This window comes from Anomaloglossus baeobatrachus, chromosome 11 (assembly GCF_048569485.1).
Source record: "Anomaloglossus baeobatrachus isolate aAnoBae1 chromosome 11, aAnoBae1.hap1, whole genome shotgun sequence".
NCBI lineage: Eukaryota > Metazoa > Chordata > Amphibia > Anura > Aromobatidae > Anomaloglossus > Anomaloglossus baeobatrachus.
The window spans coordinates 119,823,857-119,848,752 of NC_134363.1; the positions used below are offsets into that span (position 1 = coordinate 119,823,857).

The 24,896-nt window shown below is 50.0% G+C and overlaps 1 protein-coding gene across 1 annotated transcript in view; it reads left to right on the forward strand.

Moving 5' to 3' along the window:
- Positions 1-24,896, forward strand: part of TBCEL (tubulin folding cofactor E like) — a 131,098-nt gene that overhangs the window by 36,422 nt on the left and 69,780 nt on the right. Inside the window, exon 3 of the mRNA XM_075327631.1 lies at positions 22,877-23,018. Coding sequence (XP_075183746.1) covers positions 22,877-23,018 — 142 coding nt within the window. The remainder of the gene's footprint in view (positions 1-22,876; positions 23,019-24,896) is intronic.

Here is a 24,896-nt window from a genome sequence, read left to right on the forward strand (position 1 = left end):
AGCACACATCGCAGTGTGTGACACCCCGGGAACGATGAACAGATCTTACCTGCGTCCTGCAACTCCCGCCGGCAATGCGGAAGGAAGAAGGTGGGCGGGATGTTTACGTTCCTCTCATCTCTGCCCCTCCGCTTCTATTGGCCGGCTGCCGCGTGACGTCGCTGTGACGCCGAACGTCCTTCCCACTCCAGGAAGTGGACGTTCGCCGCCCACATCGAGGTCGTATGGACGGGTAAGTACGTGTGACGGGGGTTATTCGTTTGTGCGGCACATTCAACAAAATTGAACATGCCGCACATACGATGGGGGCGGTTACGATCGCATACGATATCGTATGCTTAATTGCAAGGTGTAAAGCAGGCTTTACAGTGGGGTTACATAAAGGATCCTAAAAAAAATATATATATATAAGGCTAGCCTATTTTTGATACAAAGGTCAAAAAACTGGATCAAGTAGATATTGCATCTCAAACGGGTATGAAGAATGTGTACCCCAATTTTTGGGTCAATAGAAAGGGCTGTTCAATCCAGAAACTGAATTCAAACACTCTAAGAAAAAAAAACAAAGAAAAGTAATCACTAAATAAATAGTGTAAAATTAAGTCTCTCATTAAGGCCACTAGGGGACTGGGATTTTAGATGGAAGATCCACTGAGTTTCCTTCCGTAAAACCTTGTTATCCCAGTCACCTCTCCTCCTTGGATTTGGTCTTATCACTTTCAAGACACAAAAATAAAAAGATTTCAAATCCCCCTGATGATGATCCCAGACATGTCTATGGGGTGTCTCTTTTGTGTCTAATATTGCTGATACGTTCCCCTAGCCGCCTCCTCAGCTCTCTAGTTGTCTTCTCTACATAGTCGAGGGGGCAATTACATGTCGCCAGGTAAACCAATCCTTCACTTTTGCAATTCACAAAATCCCTCATAAAATACTGACCACACGTGCTGGCGCTAATGAAGGACTTGTCCGGTAGAATCCAATCACAATATTTGCAAGTTCCACAGCGGAATGTGCCCAAAGATTTTCTGTTCAACCAAGTGCCCCTGGGTACTGGACGACTAGTGGCTGTGTACTAGCTGGTTCTCAATCGAACCCCCTTTCCTAAAGGTAACCATGGGACGAGGGGGTATGACATCCACAAGACCCGGATCCGCCCTAAGGATGTTCCAGTGTCTGCGCAGAATCTGAAAAATTCTCTGACTGATTGTCAAAAGTTCCTATAATTCTTATTGGTCCAACATCTTCCTCAACTCTCCTTGTCTGTAACCGGGAACTACGACCCCAACCAAGTGCATGATGAAATGCCCTATGAACAACCTGGTGGGGATAGCCCCTTTCTTTAAATTGCCTCCTTAGATCCCTGGATAGTTCAAGGAAATCCCAATCCCCTGAGCAGCTCCTCCATACTCTAAAGGGTACTTTACACGCTGCGATCTCGCTAGTGAGATCACTAGCGAGCGTACCCGCCCCCGTTGATTGTGCGTCACGGGCATATCACTTCCCGTGCCGCACAACATCGCTAACACCCGTCACACGGACTTACCTTCCCTACGACGTCGCTGTGGCCGGTGAACCGCCTCCTTTTTATGGGGGCGGTCCGTCCAGCGTCACAGCGACGTCACACGGCAGCCGTCCAATAGAAGCGGAGGGGCGGAGATCAGCGGGGACGTAAACATCCCGCCCACCTCCTTCCTTCCTCATTGTGGGTGGCCGCAGGAGCGAGGTTGTTCCTCGTTCCTGTGGTGTCACACATAGCGATGTGTGCTGCTGCAGGAACGTCAAACAACCTTGCTGCTGACCAGACAACGATTTTTGGTAAATGAACGACGTTTCACATACCAACGATTTTTGCCTCTTTTGCGATCATTTAAGGTCGCTTATAGGTGATACACGCTGCAATGTCACTAACGACGCCGGATGTGCGTCACAAACACCGTGACCCCGACGATATATCGTTAGCGTTGTCGCAGCGTGTAAATGGCCCTTTAGGTATTGACCCTTAGGGATACCTTTTTTGAGGGGAGCAGGATTGAAGCTATCCCAACACAACAGACTATTAGTGGAGGTGGGCTTCCTAAAGGTCTTTGTTGATAATACTCCATCGCTACTGATACTGATTAAAACATCCAAAAACGAAAGTTGTGACTGATGAATCTCACAAGTGAACTTGAGATTGATCTCATTTGTGTTAATACATCCCATAAAACGATGGCACTTTTGTGGGGTACCTTCCCAGATGACCAGGACATCATCAGTATATCTCCCCCAATACAAAATCAGGTGATTTTTATTAATTATTATTAAAGATTAATTTTATAGGGATTTTGTGTTTTTCATTTGTTAAATCACTATACTATATGCAAGCGTATATACAGCGTGAAGGTGTGTGTGGGGCTGTCATACTGTGTGGGGGCTATTATACTATTTCGAGGCCATTACATTGTATGTAGGCCCCTTATACTCCATGGAGGGCTGTGTGGGGGTCACCGTTGGAAATCATACAGCAGAGTCATTATACTATACGTTGGGGGTACTGTTGGGGAAGTCACTGTGGATTATCATACAGTGTTTGTGGGGCACGTTTGCTGCCATTATACTTTATTGGTGCAATGAAAGGGGAATCTGGGGGCTTCAATAGAAGGAAAATTACATTGTAAAGTTGTGAAATATGCTCTGCTGTGACCCAGCTGAATATTATTTTTATGGGGGGGGAGGGGCAATTTTAAAATTCTGCTATGGGGCCCCATGATCTCTGTGTGCCCCGACATCGCCCATCTCGCTGTGTGCTTGTTACACTTTGTGGTGTCTATTCTATATTACTATTGTCTGTATTTGTGTATACATAAAGTAAGTTATCTGTATAATATAATGTACAGAGCGGTGTTTGCTCGTATTCCATGGGAATTACTGGTAGTTTTGGGAGATGCCCACCCAACGATCACTAATTGGGTCAGTTTGTAGATTTGCATCCCTCCACCTAAGAGCCGTAACTTTTTATTTTTATATTGACTATCCTATTAGAGCTTGTTTTTGGCAGGAAAATATGTCTAGCTTATTGCTTAATTTGCCATCAAATGTCCTGAAAAATGGGGAAAACAATGACATTTTGTGTTTGTATTTAGATTTTGGTTTTATAGTGTTTGATATTATATCAAAATAACTTATTTTCACTACAACGGTGTTGTTTTGTTTTTTCTGCATGGTATTGGGTTTATGGGTTATTTCCGTAATCCACTTGTTTTGCCAGTAAGCACGGGTTTCTTATCTTTGTTTCCAAAGTTGCAATGTTTCAATTGTATCATTTTGATTGATTTAGACAAAAATGGAACATAAAGGGATAAATAGTTTCATTTGCTTTTCTTTCCAGTATTCGACTTGTTCCTAGTTGTGAAGTAGATAATGACTAGTGTTGAGCGGACCCGGACTTGAAAAATCCGGATCCGCGCGGTTTCAGCGCTAGATCCGGGTCCAACCTGGACACGGCACGGAATTCCGGGTGCACGATCCGGAATCCTTGGGTTTTTCTTTTGGGTTTTTTTTTTTTCTCTCCCCCTCTCTCGCTCTCTCTTCGCTCTCTCGCTCTCCCGCTCTCTCTCGCTCTCTCGCTCTCCCGCTCTCTCTCGCTCTCTCGCTCTCCCCCGCTCTCTCTCTCTCTCTCTCTCTCTCTCTCTCTCTCTCCCCCTCTCCCCCCTCTCTCCCCCCCCTCTCTCTCCCACCTCTCCCCCCCTCTCTCTCCCCCCCTCTCCCCCCCCTCTCTCCCCCACCTCTCCCCCCCTCTCTCTCCCCCCCTCTCTCTCTCCCTCCCCCCCCCTCCCCCCCTCTCCCCCCCTCTCCCCCCTCTCCCCTTCCTCTCCCCCCCTCTCCCCCCCTCTCCCCCCCTCTCTTCCCCCCCTCTCTCTCTTCCCCCCCTCTCTCTCTTCCCCCCCTCTCTCTCTTCCCCCCCTCTCTCTCTTCCCCCCCTCTCTCTTCCCCCCCTCTCTCTCTCCCCCCTCTCTCTCTTCCCCCCCTCTCTTCCCCCCCCTCTCTTCCCCCCTCTCTCTCTTCCCCCCTCTCTCTCTTCCCCCCTCTCTCTCTTCCCCCCTCTCTCTCTTCCCCTCTCTCTCTCTTCCCCCCTCTCTCTCTTACCCCCTCTCTCTCTCTTACCCCCCCTCTCTCTCTCTTCCCCCCTCTCTCTCTCTTCCCCCCTCTCTCTTCCCCCCCTCTCTCTCTTCCCCCCCTCTCTCTCTTCCCCCCCTCTCTCTCTCTCCCCCCCCTCTCTCTCTCTCCCCCCCTCTCTCTCTCCCCCCTCTCTCTCTCTCTCCCCCCTCTCTCTCTCTCTCCCCCCTCTCTCTCTCTCTCCCCCCCTCTCTCTCTCTCCCCCTCTCTCTCTCTCCCCTCTCTCTCTCTCCCCCCCTCTCTCTCCCCCCCTCTCTCTCCCCCCCTCTCTCTCCTCCCCCCTCTCCCTCTCTCTCCCCCTCTCCCCCTCTCCCCCCTTCTCCCCCCCCTTCTCCCCCCCCTATCCCTCCCCCCCCTATCCCTCCCCTCCCCCCCTCCCCCCCCTCTCTCCCACCCCCTCTCTCCCACACCCTCTCTCCCACCCCCTCTCTCTCCCCCTCTCTCTCCCCCTCTCTCTCCCCCTCTCTCTCCCCCTCTCTCTCCCCCTCTCTCTCCCCCTCTCTCCCTCCCTCTCGTCCTGGATTCCGCTCCTTATTGATATATATTGGGTCGGATTCCGGATCGGATCTCAGACTTCCTTGTCAACCCGACACTGATCTGCCGGACCCAGATTATTAGCAATCCGCTCAACTCTCATAATGACTAAAATCAGACAGTTTATGACATTGGCCACTTTGACCTAATCTGAGAGCAGCATAATGTAGAGACTAAGATCCTGATTCCAGCGATGTGTCACTTACTTGGCTGCCTAGTGTAGTTCTGATAAAATCACTGTTTAATCACCAGTAGATTATCATTACAGGACTACTTAGCCTGCTGCCAGCCAGTCCAGCATATTCATGAGCTCTGTATAACTGCTAGATCTGCAGCAGAGAAAACAGAGATTTTATCAAAATGACAGCAAACAGCTCAGTAAGTGACACATCGCTGGAATCAGGGTCTATAGCTCTACATTATGCTGCTCTCAGATGGGGGAGCAAAAACCTGGTGACAGATTCCATTTTAACAGATCTCTGATTGTGGTGTAAGTGGAGAGTCCTCATACACATTGGATGGATGTCAGATAAACAATGCCCGGTAGAAAATGGGATTCTTTTTTTTTTTTTGGGAGCATTTTGCCATCGATATATGCTTAGCATATTTCATAATGGTTTCCTCATTATTCAATGCAGTGAAAAGAAATGACTGGAAGGCGATAGTAAAAAAAAAAAAAAAAAAAGACCACAAAAAAAATGTACTGGCAAAAAAAAAAAAAATTGCAGAAAATAACTAATGATGCAAAAAAAAAAAAACGCCACTGTTTCCTGAGGCGTCTTCTGCTTGAAAAACTTGTTTGGTTTCTGCGTATTTAAAAGACGTCCTGTGCACATAGTTGCATTCTGCTCCGTAAACGCTGCTAAAATCCTCTGTGTGAACATACCCTTAGGCGGGCTTTGCACGTTGCGACATCGCAAGCCGATGCTGCGATGTCGCACGCGATAGTCCCCGCCCCCGTCGCAGGTACAATATCTTGTGAAAGCTGGCGTAGCGAAAATTATCGCTACGCCGGCTTCACATGCACTCACCCGTCCTGCGACCGTCACTCTGGCCGGCGACCCGCCTCCTTATTAAGGGGGCGGGTCGTGCGGCGTCACTGCGACGTCACACGGCAGGCGGCCAATAGGAGCGGAGGGGCGGAGATGAGCAGGATGTAAACATCCCGCCCACCTCCTTCCTTCCGCATAACCTACGGAAGCCGCGGTGACGCCGGTAGGAGATGTTCCTCGCTCCTGCGGCTTCACACACAGCGATGTGTGCTGCCGCAGGAGCGAGGAACAACATCGGACCATCGCGTCAGCGTAATTATGGATTACGCCGACGCTGCACCGATGATACGATTACGACGCTTTTGCGCTCGTTAATCGTATCATCGAGCCTTTACACACTGCGATGTCGCATGCGATGCCGGAAGTGCGTCACTTTCAATTTGACCCCACCGACATCGCACCTGCGATGTCGTAGTGTGCAAAGCCCGCCTTAGAGTTTATCAGATTTACTACACTGTTTTAGAAAAAAGTGTCAAAAGCCTGCAAAGTAGAGAAAATGGATTCTTTACTGCTGACAGGCACATGGGACCCCGTTATTACAGCTGAAGTTTGGGTCCATCCTCCCTTGCCATACCTGTGTACCTGCATTCCTTGTGTCCATATGGTCGATGCCGTCCTTATACTCTGCCTTTTACAGTTCGTAATCTGTGTAAAGCTCCTGAAAAAGAGCGGGAGAGCAGGCGGCGAGACTGACCCAGCAAACTGGTTTTACTTGTACGAGAGGCGCAGACCGGGCGGAGAACGCTGATTGTGCATGACGTTGGGACAATGGAGACGGATGGTGCTGGAGCCTCAACATAGAGAAATAATAATATTTATTAATTTATATGGCGCCATTAATTCCACAGCCCTTTATAGACATCATCACCACTGTCCCCATTGGGGCTCACAATCTAGAATCCCTATCGGTATGTCTTTGGAGTGTGGGAGGAAACCCACAAAAACATGGAGAGAACATACAAACTCTTTGCAGATAGTGTCCTTTGGTGAGATTTGAACCCAGGACCCCAGTGCTGCAAGGCTGCAGTGCTAACCACTGAGCCACCATGCAGTGCTAACCACTGAGCCACCATGCAGTGCTAACCACTGAGCCACCATACAGTGCTAACCACTGAGCCACCATACAGTGCTAACCACTGAGCCACCATACAGTGCTAACCACTGAGATGTCGTGTCCTGAACATCTGTGTGATGTGCATCATTGTGAATTCTCCATTGACGTGTCTGTAAATCATATTTGTAAAAATGTCAGAATATGACTATTTTACAGATCATTGTAGAGTGGTGTTTTTTTTTCTGCAAACCCGCCGATTGATGGACATGTGGTGTTCTTTCTTTTTTAGAAGAGGTTCTTCAGCAGCTGCAGTATGTACTATTACATAGTAATGTGCGTAGAGCATAAAAAAGAGCTGACTTTCTTTTGAGCTGAAGGGCTTTGTCCAGACCCCGCACTTCTGCATACGGTGAGTGACCTCTATGATGACGCGTCTGCACATACCTGATGGGACGTGCACAACCGGCAGACGTCCAGCACTTGGCTTTAGGGTACAGCACATGCATAACGTCAGCCAATCATACGCTCATCCCAGTGGGTGAAGATTGGACCCAGTGCACTGATGAAGAGCGGCCGCTTTGCCTTGAGTCCTTACATTCACCACTGGCAATACTGTGCAGATTATATATGACATCATGTGACCTCTACTGTAAATTATATGATTTTTCACATTTTCTTTTACAAGTTCAATGACCAAAGAAAGGCAGCAGGTGCCTATGTACAGGTCACAGGCGTCTGCGGAGACTTCTGAATAATGTATTGCAGGGGCCCATTCTTCTTCATGCAGACCACATCTGCTGCAGAACCTCTTATTGTAATTGTCTGTTTAGCGTTCACATATCCCGCAGCAATGTACACAGATGTCATCACTATGTTGGTTCTGTGGTGTACATTTTCAATTCCAAATTACCCTAAGGCGGGCTTTGCACATTGCGACATCGCAAGCCGATGCTGCGATGTCGCACGCGATAGTCCCCGCCCCCGTCGCAGGTACAATATCTTGTGAAAGCTGGCGTAGTGAAAATTATCGCTACGCCGGCTTCACATGCACTCACCTGCCCTGCGACCGTCACTCTGGCCGGCGACCCGCCTCCTTATTAAGGGGGCGGGTCGTGCGGCGTCACTGCAACGTCACACGGCAGGCGGCCAATAGGAGCGGAGGGGCGGAGATGAGCAGGATGTAAACATCCCGCCCACCTCCTTCCTTCCGCATAACCTACGGAAGCCGCGGTGACGCCGGTAGGAGATGTTCCTCGCTCCTGCGACTTCACACACAGCGATGTGTGCTGCTGCAGGAACGAGGAACAACATCGGACCGTCGCGTCAGCGTAATTATGGATTACGCCGATGCTGCACCGATGATACGATTACGACACTTTTGCGCTCGTTAATCGTATCATCTAGGCTTTACACACTACGACGTCGCATGCGATGCCAGATGTGCGTCACTTTCAATTTGACCCCACCGACATCGCACCTGCAATGTCTTAGTGTGCAAAGCCCGCCTAAGAGTGGTGTTTTGTTTGTTTTTTGTCTTTTTGAAGAGCTATTGTCTGGTGACAGGAGGGGAGAAGAAGCAATAACTTTGACTGTGTCCCATTGGTCATGTGACCCCTCGCCGCTGGCACCGGAGTATCCTGACAGTGTACAGTGTGCACGCTGTGAGGATTTAGAAGTCTGCAGCCACATAGTCATGGCAGGCTTTTATCTCAAACTTGGACAACCCTGAACTGCGCATAAACCTCTCTATCTACAGGTTATAGGACTCAGTGGTTAAAGGGGTTGTCCAGGATGAGCTGTTTATAAAATAGACATGAGATGGGTGGGGATCTGATGCTCAACGCTGCTGGACCATTCAGGGCGTCACCAGGTACTGCACTACTTGCCCTTTGGTGCAGTATTTAACCCCCCCATGGTTCAGGGTTCCCAACCTATAGTACTGCCTCTATCAGCATCCAAAATCCCAACCACACCTCACCCCACACCTGTCAGACACACCAGTGGGCTGCTGAGCTCGAATAGGGCCGCCCACCTAGGGGTCAGGCAGACTGGTGGGAGGGAAGTAAGTCCGTGTAGTGTTAGCCCTCGAGTAGTAAGGAGCCTGGGGAGTGTGTGGCTCCCTGAGTGTTAGAGGTTGGGTCGCAGACAGTGGTCTGGGCCCGGAGGAATCGGAGACCCGGTCGTAGGGTATTGAGGCTAGGTGCCTAGACCTGGTCTTGGAGGACAGGAGGCATCTGAGACTAATAACTGGTCCGGGACTGAAAGCACGGCAGGGTACAGGACCCTACGTCGGGGAGTAGCTTCAGGCAACCTGGCAATTAACCTATGGAGAATAGTGACTTTATGGACTGTCCCCAAGAAGCTCAGAGATCAGGGACACTAGTGCAACGAGGGGGATAGGGCTTTCCAACCCAATCGGCGTACAGAAATCCCACACGGGAGCCCTTGAAAGCACAGCTCCTTTAGCCAAAAAGGAGGGAGCGGGCCCAGACAGCTTTATGCCTACGGGCCACAAAGACACTTTATAATTTGTGCACGGAGGCAGGCTACGGACCACCGGCAGTACCACAGGGGAGGGATACCCGGACGGGCTCCCCCAAGAGGGCAGCGGCACCCAGAGTCTTGGTTCACCTTGTTGTCAGCGTCTTCTTTGCGGCTGCACCATCACCAATGTTGCCTGAGTGAGTACATGGTCCTCCCCTGCTTCCAGCTGGCCCTGCGCACCCCCGCCCCACCATCTCAGAGTCCCGGGGTCTCCCCTACCCATGGAGGGTAACGTCATCTGGCTGTCCCACTCAATCTCCCCTGGGTACTCCCATCGGCAGCGGCCGTACTCCCTTACCGCGAACCACGGGTTGCATCACGTACTCTTATTCCTTTTTTAAATAGCCCCTTTTTTACAATTTGAGTGGCTGCGAGCCCCCGGGTTCGAAGACCCTCAAGCCACAGCAGTGACCCCGTATCCGAGCAGTTCGACCGCTGCCAGAGTGGCACACTGCCACTGATCAGCTGAAAACCGCTCCATCAGGGCCGCGATAATGTGATGCACTTGACAGGACACAGCGGTATGTGAGCATACCCGTCACTGCTGACTTCTGCGCACTGTTTGGCAATGCCGGCTATGTTCTAGAGCTTTTCTTTGCCAAATTACAGCAATTAGACATATACTGAAGATTGTTATGGCCTGTGGCAGGCTACGGGTTTTGCTAAAATCTGAGAATTATTGAGAAATCATTTGTAAGGCCCTGTGCGCACTGCAAAAAAAGGAATTTTATTAAGAAAATTCCGCAGGGTCTGAAAGATTACCGCAAACGCGGTAAAAAAACGCGGCAAACCGCACCCGAAAACTGCATGCGGTTTGCCGCGGTTTTACCGCGGTATTGCCGCGTGCGGGTTGGTACGTGTGCTTTAATGCATTCAATGCAATAAAGCACATTGAAAAAAAAAAAAAGGTAATTTCCTTCTGAGATAGATAGTAGATAGATAAATAGACAGATAGAGGAATAGATAGATAGAGTCCCTGTGAGCACACGCTGCATTTCTCCCGAGCGGTAATGTGAGTTCACATTACCGGCCGTGGGAAATGCCCTGTGGTTACCTCTGCTGTCTCGTTGCTAGGCTGCATTCAGCGCTGGGTCAGTGTCACTTGCTTCTAGATGCAAGCAGCGCAAGACGTGGATTACGCCAGAGCTGTGGATTACGTCGGAGCTGTGTGTTTCGGGGGGGTTAATAAAGGGGTTAAAGAGGAGGCTTTTTTTGTGTTTTTTTTAAAATAAAGGATTTTTCGGTGTGTGTGTTTATTCACTTTACTTATGGGTTGATCATGTCCGCTGTCACATAGACGCTGCCATGATCAAGCCTGGAGTTAATGGCGGCGATGCGCTGACATTAACTCGTTATTACCAGGATAGCCCCCGCATCACAGCATCTGGAAGAGCCGAGGATACTCCGGTACTGCCGCATAATGCATGCAACAGTCCCTGGGCAGCTGCGGCTGATATTCTCGGCTGCAGGAGGAGGGGGGAGATTAACCCTGCCCCCCGTCCTCCCCTGCCTGAGAATACCGGGCCGCCGCTGTGTGTTTACCTTGGCTGGAAGGTAAAAATACGGCGGAGCCCACGTGTTTTTTTTTTTTTTTTCTATATTTCCGTTTGATTTGTATGTGTATTTATATGTCTGTGTGTGAGTGTGATGTGTGTGTGTTCTATGTCTGTGTCTGTGATGTGTGTGTATCTGCTCCGCTTCCTCTTGCTGTAATGACATCACTTCCCTGCGGGATTTCACAATTACATTGTAGTCAATGTAGTGAAATCCCGCAGGGACCTGCGGAAAAGAAGTGTCATGCAATTGTTTTTGCTGTGGGAATCCCGCAGCAAAACATGCAGCTGTCAAATTCCGCATAGTGCGCACAGCATTTTTTTTTCCCCATAGGTTTTGCTGGTGATTCACTGCAGAGATGTTATGAACATAACATGCAGCGAAACCGCAGGAAATCCGCGGGAAAAACCGGTAAGGCTATGTGCCCACGCTGCGGAAAATGCGCGGATTTTGCCGCGGATTTCTCGCGGAAAAGCCACGGATTTCCCGAAAATCTGCAGCTCGGGCACTTCCCAGCCATTTCTATGGCATTTTAGAAATGCTGTGCCCACGCTGCGGATTTTTCCGCAGCGGATTTCGTGCGGATTTTGATCCGGAAAAATCTGCAACATGTCAATTATTGTTGCGGATTTTCATCCGGATTTTGGCTTTAAAATTGGGGGAAAAAAATAAAAAATCCGCGGCAATTCCGCGGTAAATCCGCGGCAAATCCGCACCTTTTGAAAAGGTGCGGATTTTGCGGGAAAGCTGCGGATTTTGATGTAGAAAAATCCGCAGCTACATTCTCCCGTGGACACATAGCCTTGGTGCGCACAGGGCCTTACTGTGGTTCTGGTCTAATCTCTGTGTGACCTGACAATAATATATTTTAATAGGGGGATTGTGACTGATCAGTGTCCGCTCCACTATTGTGGCTCTTTCTATGCTAACGTCCTCCTTCCTTCCGAGTGTTGGAATTAAATGCAAAAGTCCAGAGGTTATCCGGGATACGTGTATGAGGGCGTATATGTAGTATATAGCTGTATAGCTCTGCTTTATGCTGCGGCTTTATGAGGTTTGTTTTATTATTTTGTATATTTATCCTTTGTTTTATTATTAGTAATGTTATTTTGTTTGTTAATTTGTTTTTTCTGTTTGTAGTCATGCTGTTTTTCTGTTACTTGGCTCTGCGGTCTCTGTTGCAGTAAAGTGAGCTGTGCAGATCTAGTTACAGTTTCATGATTATTTGGTGTGTGCCTGTATGACTGATCTGTATTATCAGTGAGGACCTTTCTGTCCAGATGAGGTGTATATAATTAGAGAAGGGGCAGGGTCTACCCTGTGCAGACAGGGGGGGGCGGGGGGCGGGGGGCTCTCCAGTGCATGAAGTCATTGTTTTGGCTTCTCTATAGCAACCATAGATTCCGGTCACCCTGCATGGAATCCAACTGCCAAATTCAGACACTTGTAAACAAGCAGCTTATCTGCAGTGCAGCCGTGCTCTGAGCTGTGGTAGTGCCGGCTGTGTCCTCGGAGCTGTGGTAGTGCCTGCTGTGTCCTCGGAGCTGTGGTAGTGCCGGCTGTGTCCTCGGAGCTGTGGTTCTGCCTGCTGTGTCCCCGGAGCTGTGGTAGTGCCTCCTGTGTCCTCGGAGCTGTGGTTCTGCCGGCTGTGTCCTCGGAGCTGTGGTTCTGCCTGCTGTTTCCTCGGAGCTGTGGTAGTGCCGGTTGTGTCCTCGGAGCTGTGGTAGTGCCTGCTGTGTCCTCGGAGCTGTGGTTCTGCCTGCTGTTTCCTCGGAGCTGTGGTTCTGCCTGCTGTCTCCTCGGAGCTGTGGTTCTGCCTGCTGTTTCCTCGGAGCTGTGGTAGTGCCGGCTGTGTCCTCGGAGCTGTGGTAGTGCCGGCTGTGTCCTCGGAGCTGTGGTAGTGCCGGCTGTGTCCTCGGAGCTGTGGTTCTGCCGGCTGTGTCCTCGGAGCTGTGGTTCTGCCGGCTGTGTCCTCGGAGCTGTGGTTCTGCCGGCTGTGTCCTCGGAGCTGTGGTAGTGCCGGCTGTGTCCTCGGAGCTGTGGTAGTGCCGGCTGTGTCCTCGGAGCTGTGGTAGTGCCGGCTGTGTCCTCGGAGCTGTGGTAGTGCCGGCTGTGTCCTCGAAGCTGTGGTAGTGCCGGCTGTGTGCTCGGAGCTGTGGTAGTGCCGGCTGTGTCCTCGGAGCTGTGGTAGTGCCACCTGTGTCCTCGGACCTGTGGTAGTGCCGCCTGTGTCCTCAGAGCTGTGGTTCTGCCTGCTGTTTCCTCGGAGCTGTGGTAGTGCCGGCTGTCCCCTCGGAGCTGTGGTAGTGCCAGCTGTGTTCTTGGAGCTGTGGTAGTGCCGGCTGTGTCCTCGGAGCTGTGGTTGTGCCGACTGTGTCTTCTGGAGCTGTGGTTGTGCCGACTGTGTCCTCGGAGCTGTGGTGGTGCTGGCTGTGTCTTAAGAACCGTGGTGGTTCCAGCTGTGTCCTCAAAGCTGTGGTGGCGCCGGCTGTGTCTGCAGAGCTGTGGTCGAGCCGGCTGTGTCCGCAGAGCTGTGGTCGAGCCGGCTGTGTCCGCAGAGCTGTTGTTGTGCTGGCTGTGATGTGGTCCTGGGGTGAAGTTCTCTCCTGGTATGTGGTGAGTACTACGTTCTGCTCATGGAGTGTGTTCACGCTGCGCTGTTTTCTCCGATATACAGACTCTGGGTCGTAGTGATCACTTCCACTGACGTCACTCCCTTTCACTTCTAGCTCACGGTTTGTGTAGTGAAGGCGAAGCTCACGTGATTACAAGGGTCACTTGTACTTTTGTCTGATCAAATATTTTTGCTAACTCTCTCTAATGGACCCTTACCCCTAACCTGCTCGTGTTCTCACTTTGTGGTAGGTAGGTCCACATTATCAGCGCTCCTACCACCCTACAAAAAACAAACAAATCCATGTGTTAACATGTACGCCTTTTCTTTTTCGCTCCTAATTGGGAGACCCAGACAGTGGGTGTATAGCTACTGCCCTCTGGAGGCCGCACAAAGAACTACACTTAAAAGTGTAAGGCCCCTCCCCTTCTGGCTATACACCCTCCCGTAGGAGTACAGATTCCTCAGTTTTAGCTTTGTGCGCAAGGAGGTCAGACACGCACGCATAGCTCCATTGTTTTTAGTCAGCAGCAGCTGCTGACTATATCGGATGGAAGAAAAGAGGACACATATAGTGTCCCCAGCATGCTCCCTTCTCACCCCACTGTATGTCGGAGGTGTTTGTAAGGTTGAGGTACCCATTGCGGGTACGGCGGCAGGAGCCCACATGCTGATTCCTTCCCCATCCCTTTTTACAGGGCTCTGGGTGAAGTGGGATTTACCGGTCTCCAGGCACTGAGACCGTGCTCCATCTACAGCCCCTGGAGAAGATGCTGGATGGAGCGGAGTACATCAGGGACATGGCCCTGCATCCTCAAGGTACTCTGTGTCCCCGTGCAGGAGCTCACACCGCAGCTTGCTGGGTGTTGTAGTGCGCCGGGGGACATCAGCGCTGCGGCGCTTGTGCCATGGCCTCATTCAGCTTCGCTGAAGCAGGCACACTAGCGGGAAACGGTCGCGCCGGCCGCTGGGACTGCGGCGCGGCTGGCACTTGTGGTGCGCCGGGGACTTCAGCGCGGCCCGCGCTTTTACGGCGGCCGCGCTGATAACTCGAGTCCCCGGCTTTTGCGGCCTGCTTCCGTTCGTTCCCGCCCCCGGACCTGCCAGTCAGGAGAGGGGCGGGACGCTGGCCACGTCTAGGAACGGTCATGCCGGCCGCTGGGACTGCGGCGCGGCTGACACTTGTGGTGCGCCGGGGACTTCAGCGCGGCCCGCGCTTTTACGGCGGCCGCGCTGATAACTCGAGTCCCCGGCTTTTGCGGCCTGCTTCCGTTCGTTCCCGCCCCCAGACCTGCCAGTCAGGAGAGGGGCGGGACGCTGGCCAGGGCATCAGCGCTGAGGACTGGAGTCGTTTTTACATACTCCAGCCCTCACATTCGGCACAGAGGGGACACTGTTCCCGCACTTTTGTTTGGGAACTCCCACGGACCGCCCCTCTCCACAGACGCCGGCAGCCATTCCTGCTGACACGCTGAGCTGCAGAGGGGAGCCGGGGAGACCCAGACAGGGAATCTGCAGCCTCTTACCCGCTATTCAGCGGGCGGTAAGCCCCCTCTTGTGCCAGTATTATTCTTAGTATTTTGTTTATACAAATACTTTGTATTGCATAGCGCTGGGCGCCCTTTGGCTATAGACTCTCTCACATTGCAGAGAGCCAGCAACATGTCGTCCGTAAAACGCAAGGGTGCCAAGGCACAGACATTATATGCTTCCTGCACCGCTTGTGGGACTTTTCTACCAGCAGGCTCCACGGACCCCCATTGTGTGCAGTGCTCGGCCCCTGCGGCGCTTGCACAGTCGGGACCTCTGCTGGACGTGACCCAGGGTGTACCACCTGTGAATGCTGTCCAGGTGACAGGAACTGAGTTTGCAGCTTTTGCTGACAGAATGTCTCTCACTATGTCACAAATTCTTGACACATTGCGAGCTAGGCCTGTACTTCAGGCCACGGACACTGTGCAATCATTGCCCCCTGGTCCCCCTCAGCTCCAAGCTCCGGGACGGGCATATACACCTCAGGGTGAAGACTCTGACTCGGACGATGGCCCCGGGCAGCCTAAGCGGGCTCGCTATGACGGGCCTTCACATTCATCTCAATGGTCAGAATCCCAGCGAGATGAATCTATGGGTGATGAGGCGGACGTAACTGATCAGGATTCTGATCCTGGGACCGCTCTCAATCTGGATACACCAGATGGTGACGCCATAGTTAATGATCTTATATTTAACATCAATAAGATGTTAAATATTTCCCCACCAGCTCCTCTTGTGGAGGAGTCAGCTTCGCAGCACGAGAGAATCCATTTCAGATACCCTAAGCGTACTTTAAGCACTTTTCTGGACCACGCTGACTTTAGAGACGCAATCCAGAAACCCCACGCTTATCCTGAAAGGCGTTTTCCTAAACGGCTTAAAGATACACGCTATCCTTTTCCCCCTGAGGTGGTCAAGGGTTGGACCCAGTGTCCAAAAGTGGATCCTCCAATTTCCAGGCTTGCAGCTAGATCCTTGGTTGCAGTTGAAGATGGAGCGGCACTTAAAGATGCCACTGACAGGCAGATGGAGCTCTGGCTGAAATCCATCTATGAAGCGATTGGAGCGTCATTAGCGCCTTCTTTTGCGGCCGTATGGGCACTCCAAGCTATCTCAGCCGGGCTTGCGCGAGTTGACTCCGTCACACGTGCATGTGCCCCGCAGGTAGCACCATTGACCTCGCAAATGGCGGCATTCGCGTCGTACGCGATTAATGCTGTTCTTGACGCTACAAGCCGCACGGCAGTGGCGTCAGCCAACTCCGTTGTTTTGCGTAGGGCCCTGTGGTTGAGACATTGGAAAGCAGATTCTCATTCCAAGAAGTGCTTAACCAATTTGCCTTTTTCTCGTGACCGATTGTTTGGAGAGCGTTTGGATGAAATCATCAAACACTCCAAGGGTAAGGACTCATCCTTACCGCAACACAGACAAAACAAACCCCAACAAAGGAAGGGTCAGTCTGGTTATCGGTCCTTTCGAGGACCGGGCAGGTCCCAATTCGCATCGTCAAAAAAGACTCAAAAGGACCAGAGACGCTCAGATTCTTGGAGGTCTCAGTCACGCCCAAAAAGGGCAGCCGGAGGAACCGTTGCCAAAACGGCGTCCTCCTGACTTGCGGTCTCCGATTCCCACACCCGCGGTCGGTGGGAGGCTTTCCCACTTTGGCGACATCTGGCTGTCACACGTCAAAGACCGTTGGGTGAGGGATATTCTGTCTCACGGGTACAGGATAGAGTTCAGTTCTCGTCCGCCAACTCGTTTCTTCAGAACTTCTCCACCACCAGACCGAGCCGATGCTCTGTTGCAGGCGGTGGCCGCTCTAAAGGCGGAAGGAGTGGTGACCTCCGTCCCGCTTCAGGAACAAGGTCACGGTTTTTACTCCAATCTGTTTGTGGTCCCAAAAAAGGACGGATCGTATCGGCCCGTCCTGGATCTAAAGTTGCTCAACAGACACGTAAAAGTCAGGAGGTTCCGGATGGAATCCCTACGCTCCGTCATAGCCTCAATGTCTCAAGGAGATTTTCTAGCATCAATAGATATCAAGGATGCGTATCTCCACGTGCCGATCGCACCAGAGCATCAGCGTTTCCTACGCTTCGTCATACACGACGAACACCTACAGTTCGTAGCGTTACCTTTCGGTCTGGCAACAGCCCCCCGGGTCTTCACCAAGGTCATGGCAGCAGTAGTAGCTGTTCTGCACTCGCAGGGTCACTCGGTCATCCCGTATCTAGACGACCTGCTTATAAAGGCACCCTCTCAAGAGGCATGCCAACACAGTCTGAAGGTGGCACTAGACACTCTCCAGAGTTTCGGGTGGATTATCAACTTTCCAAAGTCTCATCTAACCCCGACCCAATCTCTGACTTATCTTGGCATGGAGTTTCATACTCTATCAGCGATAGTGAAGCTTCCACTGGACAAGCAGTGCTCGCTACGGACTGGAGTGCAATCTCTCCTTCAGAGCCAGTCGCACTCACTGAGGCGCCTCATGCATTTCCTAGGAAAGATGGTAGCAGCAATGGAGGCAGTCCCGTTCGCGCAGTTTCATCTGCGCCCTCTACAATGGGACATTCTACGCCAATGGGACGGGAAATCGACGTCCCTCGACAGGACGGTCTCCCTCTCTCAGACTGCCAAGGACTCTCTCCGTTGGTGGCTTCTCCCCAACTCATTGTCACAGGGAAAGTCGTTCCTTCCCCCGTCCTGGGCAGTGGTCACGACGGATGCGAGCCTATCAGGGTGGGGAGCGGTGTATCTCCACCACAGGGCTCAGGGGATGTGGACTCTGGAAGAGTCCACCCTGCAGATCAATGTTCTGGAAATCAGAGCAATCTATCTTGCCCTGCGAGCCTTCCAACAATGGCTGGAAGGCAAGCAGATTCGGATTCAGTCGGACAATTCTACGGCGGTGGCTTACATCAACCACCAAGGGGGAACACGCAGTCGCCAAGCTTTTCAAGAAGTCCAACGGATTTTGACGTGGGTGGAAAGCAGAGCGTCCACCATATCCGCAGTTCACATCCCAGGCGTGGAAAACTGGGAAGCAGACTTTCTCAGTCGCCAGGGCATGGACGCAGGAGAATGGTCACTTCACCCGGACGTGTTTCAGCAGATCTGTTGCCGCTGGGGGACGCCGGACGTCGATCTGATGGCGTCACGGCACAACAGCAAGGTCCCAGTTTTCATGGCACGGTCTCACGATCACCGAGCACTGGCGGCAGACGCCTTGGTTCAGGATTGGTCGCAATTCCGACTCCCCTATGTGTTCCCACCTCTAGCATTGTTACCCAGAGTTCTCCGGAAAATCAGGTCCGACTGCCATCGAGCCATACTCGTCGCTCCAGATTGGCCAAGAAGGTCGTGGTACCCGGATCTGTGGCATCTCACGGTAGGCCAACCGTGGACACTACCAGACCGTCCAGATTTGCTGTCTCAAGGGCCGTTTTTCCATCTGAATTCTGCGGCCCTGAACCTGACTGTGTGGCCATTGAGTCCTGGATCCTAGCGGCCTCAGGTTTATCTCAGGAGGTTGTTGCCACAATGAGACAGGCTAGAAAACCATCCTCAGCTAAGATCTATCACAGAACGTGGAAGATATTCTTAGCGTGGTGCTTGGCTCAAGGGTTTTCTCCCTGGCCATTTGCATTGCCAATTTTTCTTTCCTTCCTGCAGTCTGGGTTGGAAAAAGGTTTGTCGCTTAGCTCTCTTAAGGGTCAAGTCTCCGCGCTATCCGTATTCTTTCAGAAGCGCTTGGCACAGCTTTCTAAAGTACGCACGTTTCTCCAAGGAGTTTGTCATATCGTTCCTCCTTACAGACGGCCATTGGAACCCTGGGATCTGAACAAGGTTCTCATTGCTCTCCAGAAGCCGCCTTTCGAGCCTTTGAAAGAGGTTCCCCTTTCTCGGCTTTCACAAAAGGTAGTTTTTCTTGTGGCGGTCACGTCTCTTCGAAGAGTGTCCGAGCTAGCGGCGTTATCTTGCAAATCTCCCTTCCTGGTGTTTCACCAAGACAAGGTAGTACTGCGTCCAATTCCAGAGTTTTCTCCCAAGGTGGTTTCTTCCTTTCATCTCAATCAGGATATCACCTTACCATCTTTGTGTCCGCATCCAGTTCACCACTTTGAAAAGGGTTTACATCTGTTGGACCTGGTGAGAGCACTCAGGATTTACATTTCTCGCACGGCGGCTCTACGCCGTTCGGATGCGCTCTTTGTCCTAGTCGCTGGTCAGCATAAGGGATCGCAAGCTTCCAAATCCACCCTGGCGCGGTGGATCAAGGAACCAATTCTTCACACATACCGTTCTGCTGGGCTTCCGATTCCATCTGGACTGAAGGCCCATTCTACCAGAGCCGTGGGTGCGTCCTGGGCATTACGGCATCAGGCTACGGCTCAGCAAGTGTGCCAGGCGGCTACCTGGTCGAGTCTGCACACGTTTACCAAACACTATCAAGTGCATACCTACGCTTCGGCAGATGCCAGCCTAGGTAGACAGGTCCTTCAGGCGGCGGTGGCCCACCTGTAGGAAGAGGCTGTCTGACAGCCCGTTCATGTGGTATCTTTTTACCCACCCAGGGACTGCTTTTGGACGTCCCACTGTCTGGGTCTCCCAATTAGGAGCGAAAAAGAAGAAGGGAATTTTGTTTACTTACCGTAAATTCCTTTTCTTCTAGCTCCAATTGGGAGACCCAGCACCCGCCCTATTTGTTCTTAGGGTTTTGTTTTTTCGGGTGCACATGTTGTTCATGTTGTTTCTTAAGTTCTCCGATCGTGTTATCGGATTGAATTTGTTTTTGAAACTGTTATTGGCTTTCCTCCTTCTTGCTTTGGTACTAAAACTGAGGAATCTGTACTCCTACGGGAGGGTGTATAGCCAGAAGGGGAGGGGCCTTACACTTTTAAGTGTAGTTCTTTGTGCGGCCTCCAGAGGGCAGTAGCTATACACCCACTGTCTGGGTCTCCCAATTGGAGCTAGAAGAAAAGGAATTTACGGTAAGTAAACAAAATTCCCTTCTTTGTTTTTTTTGTTTTTGTTTTTTTTTTAATTCTGGATAGTAAATGGTATAAAAACACTGCCCTGATCGGCAGGAGGAGACACTTTTATCCCCGTTAGAACGGACTTGTAGTGTGCATGCTGAATCCGCACTCCATTTACCCCTTTTTTATTTTCTACTTTTGGAACCACTCAATGTTTTCCGTCAGCCCCATTTAGAATGAATAGAGCAGTTATAAAGTGTCTGACCTGCCGCGCCATTTTGTAACAATGATAAAAGTTCACTATTGGGAATAAATATCCCCAATCTGCCGATCAGTGCAGGTCCTGGAGTTGGGACAACCACCGATCAGCAGGATAGGTCAGCATTATAACTTGTTTTCAGTGCCCAACCTCTTTTAATTCACTTCTCCTCAAATGGATCATAAAAACATAAAACTGATTTGTGGAGACTACAACAAAACAAGGTGGTATCCATAAAACTGATTTGTGAACACAGCCTTAATTTCTGAATAATCTGCTGAATTTCATACAATAAATCACAGCCCTGACTTAAAGCTGTTAAAAAAAATCAGTTTTTCTTTAAAAAAAAATTATTCACATTTCTTCACCAGCGGAGAACGCGTTCTGAAGTTAAGCCAGTTAAAATCAGATAGGAAATTGGCAAAGTTGTGGTGCGCTGCCGAAAAGAGGTTTAAAGTTCAATATTTGCATATAAAATTACTATTATAGGATTCCAAAGTTAATTTTATTTGCCAAATATTCCATATTAAACCTCATTTGGGCAGCGCACCACAACTTTGCAGATTTCCTTGCACTTATAATCACACACAGCTCTGCAGTGAGATGGAAACTAACACAGTACAGCAGAGCTGAATCTTCTGTTATTACAAACATTGGCTGCAGCAGCTCTTCTCTCAGTGCTGTCAGTTCTGCTGCAGAGCTGTGCCTGATTATAACTAAGGGCATGCTCACACAAGCGTGAAAAATCGGATGAGTGCAACGCGAGAAAATCTGGCATTGCACTCTGACCAATGATATTCAATGGGGCAGATCAGTTGGTCAACTTTTCTCGCATCCAGATTCTGGATGGGAGAAAAGTCGCAACATGCTGCGATTTTCTGCAAGAGACGTATCACTCGCAGCCATTCAAGTCTATGGGTGCGAGAGAAACATCGAACTGCACTCAGATGTTATATAGAGAGAAGGTATGCACACCAGTGACTATGTAAGGGGAATATATGAAAAGCAGAAACTGCTGTGCGAATACTGACATGAAAAATACAATAGCTATATGCAAGAGTGAAAATGTGAAAAATTTAATCTGCATTACTGCCATGAACACCTGAATAAAGAAAAATTTAGCTATTGAATTGATCAATGCAACAGAGCCCCAACACTACGCCAAAGTATTTCTTTACGTTGGGGTCCCTAGCTTGTGTGTGACCTCTCATGCAGTTAAAAAACTTACCGTGTAGGGCTCTGTTGCATTGATCAATTCAGTAGCTAAATTTCTCTTTATTCATATGTTCATGGCAGTAATGCAGATTCCATAGTCATATTTTCATTCTTACGTATAGCTATTGGATTTTTCATGTCAGTATTCACACAGCAGTTTCTGCTTTTCATATATTCCCCTTACATAGTCACTGGTGTGCATTCCTTCTCTCCATATAGTATAGACTTTTTAGGTTTTTGCACCCAGTTCAGACTCAGAATTGGTGTTCCAGACGTTATTTCTTAATTGCACTCAGATGTTATCCCAGTGCAGTGCGATATACGCACAGGCTGACAGTGGAGGAGATGGGGGGATTAACCCTTCCCTCTCCTCAGTGCCCGCCCTCAATTTCACAGCTGTGACCCGATTGCAAGATCGGGTCACAGTCGCATGACACTCGGCTTACACTCGCAGCAGAGCCTGAGCTTCTTCTCTCATTGTGCTATCAACTCTGCTGCAGATCTCTGCCTAATTATAACCAAGACAGTACAGCAGAGCTGAATGTTCTCTTATTACAAACATTTGCTACTGCAGCTTTTCTCTCAGTGCTATCCATTCTGCTGCAGAGCTGTGATGGAGTATAACTAACACAGTACAACTAAGATTAACCTTTTCTCATTACAAATACAACAAGCACATATGTAGCTGTCTTCTTTCAGTGCTGACTGCTTTATTGTACTGCTCTCCCCCCATGCTGGCTGCCTGTGAGATGTATCCGCTGTGAGAGAGGGACTGCAGCTGCAAATGTGTTTGTAATGAGACAGAGTTCACTTCTGCTGCACCTTCTCAGCCTGCCCACAGTTTTTGATTCCATGTGTCAGAGACAGGAGGCAAGCAGCTGTAAAATAACAACTACATTCACAGTGAGCTGCACAAGCTTTGACAAGTTCAATGTTTTTTATTTATTTATGTTTTTTTACAAACACTGAGGAAGTCTTTTTCCATTTCCAGTCTTTCTCTCCAGGATGTCTGCCCTGGTCATGCCAGCGCACACCCCGATGCTCCATGGACTGTGAATCATTGACTTGTAGTACATCTGTGCCAGAGCCGATTCCTGTCCATGTGATGTTTTTCCATTTCAGCGCGTATCGAAGTTTATTTGCAGATGGAATTTATTTCAATGTTCTCTCTAAAAGCAAGGAAAAATCAATGAAGTAAACATGTTGTCCTGTTTTATGTTGCAAAAATTCCCAAGTGTGGAGGTCGAGATATGTACTGAGCATCAATAATGTCTTGTTCCATCCGCAGCCGCCTTCACTTTGTTGCTGCTGTTTTTGCTTTTTTTTTTTTTTTTGTAAAATGAAACGATTAAAGATTATAATTTGTCATTATTCTTTTAGGAAGCAGAAATGGAGCCACCATGTGGAAGGAGCTTTATGCAAGTGCTGTGTGAGAAGTACAGCCCAGAAAACTTCCCGTACAGGAGGGGTCCGGGTGCTGGAGTCCATGTTCCTCCAGGGCCACAAGTGTCACCTATGAAAGGTAACAGAAATGAGAAAGAATAAAGGCTTATTCCATTGTGAGACATCTGGGAGCTATCTAAAGGATAAGCCATAAATATCCCAGAGGGGACAGCCCCCGGGGAACCCTTTAGGTCCTCCCAAGACCCTAAACTGCACCAATATCAGCAGGATTCCTGCTTTATTAGTGTGTGGTTTGACTTCTCTACAGTAATAAGTGACTTTTCTGCTCAATATATGTTAAAGGGCTGGGCCACTACTTTACATGTCCCTCACATGTGCACTAACTGCCATAGAGAAGCATTTCACTAAATACCTTGCTTTGTCAAATCCTGCTGTGACCTGAGCAGCTCTTCTGGACAGATGATCTCTGGCTGAGAATCTCCTGCTTCATGTCATGTCACACCAGATTCTCCCTCACTTCCAGGCTCTGGAAACTGACAAGTGGGTGGGGCTTGTGGAACGGGTGGTGGGGCTTCATTCAGCAGAGCTCAATCTGTGTCCGTGAATGCAGCCAGCTCTCCCTTGCACCTGTATGTGTACAGCAGTGTGTATATACATGTGCGCAGTGTGCTGTACACCTTGTGTAATCTAAATACACCTTGTTGTATTCACTTTATCATATGAATGCATTCACTCCATCCATTGATCCATCCCAATAGGGAATAGATGAAAATCTTTATTGCCAGGGCTGGTGTAATGGTGCTTTGTGCATTACTTCAATTCCCTATAGTGCCAAGAGATCATACTGGGCCTTTGTATGAATTTGCAGAGGAGTGGGACCGGTGTAGGAGGTGCTACAGGGTGTGTGTGACTGGAGAAGGAGTATAGGAGGAGTTACAGGGTGTGTGAGTGGGGAGGGGTGTAGGAGGAGTTACGGGGTGTGTGTAGAGTGCAGGTGGAGTTACAGGGGATGTGTGACTGGGGAAGGAGTGGGAGATGCGTAGGAAGAATTACAGGGGGTGTGTGAGGCTGGGTGAGGGGTGTAGGAGATGTTGCAGGGGATGCTTGAGGCTGGGGGAGGGGTGTAGAAGTTACAAGTTGTGTGTGTGACTGAATGAAAAGGGACAGGTGTAGGAGGAGTTACGGGGTGTGTGAGTGGGGAGGGGTGTAGGAGGAGTTACGGGGTGTGTGAGTGGGGAGGGGTGTAGGAGGAGTTACGGGGTGTGTGAGTGGGGAGGGGTGTAGGAGGAGTTACGGGGTGTGTGAGTGGGGAGGGGTGTAGGAGGAGTTACGGAGTGTGTGAGTGGGGAGGGGTGTAGGAGGAGTTACGGGGTGTGTGAGTGGGGACTGCAATGAGGCAGACTGAGTCACTTTGATCTCCTGTCTGGCCTGTGGTGCGGCGATGTCTTTTTAGTGCACAAAAGTGCTATGAACAACAGTTTTGTTCACCTTTCAAACGACAAACGCGGACCAGAGGCCGAATGGAGTCCGGAGTAACTCTGCTGCCTCATTATAGTGAGTGGATTTGCCAGACGTTTCAGCACAGGATAAATGTAAACTTTTCCAAAATACACCAATAGCATTCAACTTAAACAAAAGAACATGTCCCTACTAAGGGCCATCATCTGTTAACAGAATACAGGGGGCGTCTATGTTACTGGTAGCACTAAGGGTCTGCACTATGGCTCCCCCCTCAAAAAATTAAATCCATAAAAATCTGCGCTACCAAATCCCCCCCCCCTCTTCTGAGTCTCACAAAAACCATGTGGGCCTAAACCACAGTTAACGTCCACATGTTTGGCATTGTTGTAGTGAGGAGAGGGCACTTAATTTCTTGGAGCACGAGCTGGGCACAATGTACATGCACTAAAATGTACTGGGCACTACAAGGATTTATTTTCAATTTTTAATTCTGCAACATTCACTGCATTTGACACTATGGGTGTTTTCCAGAGAC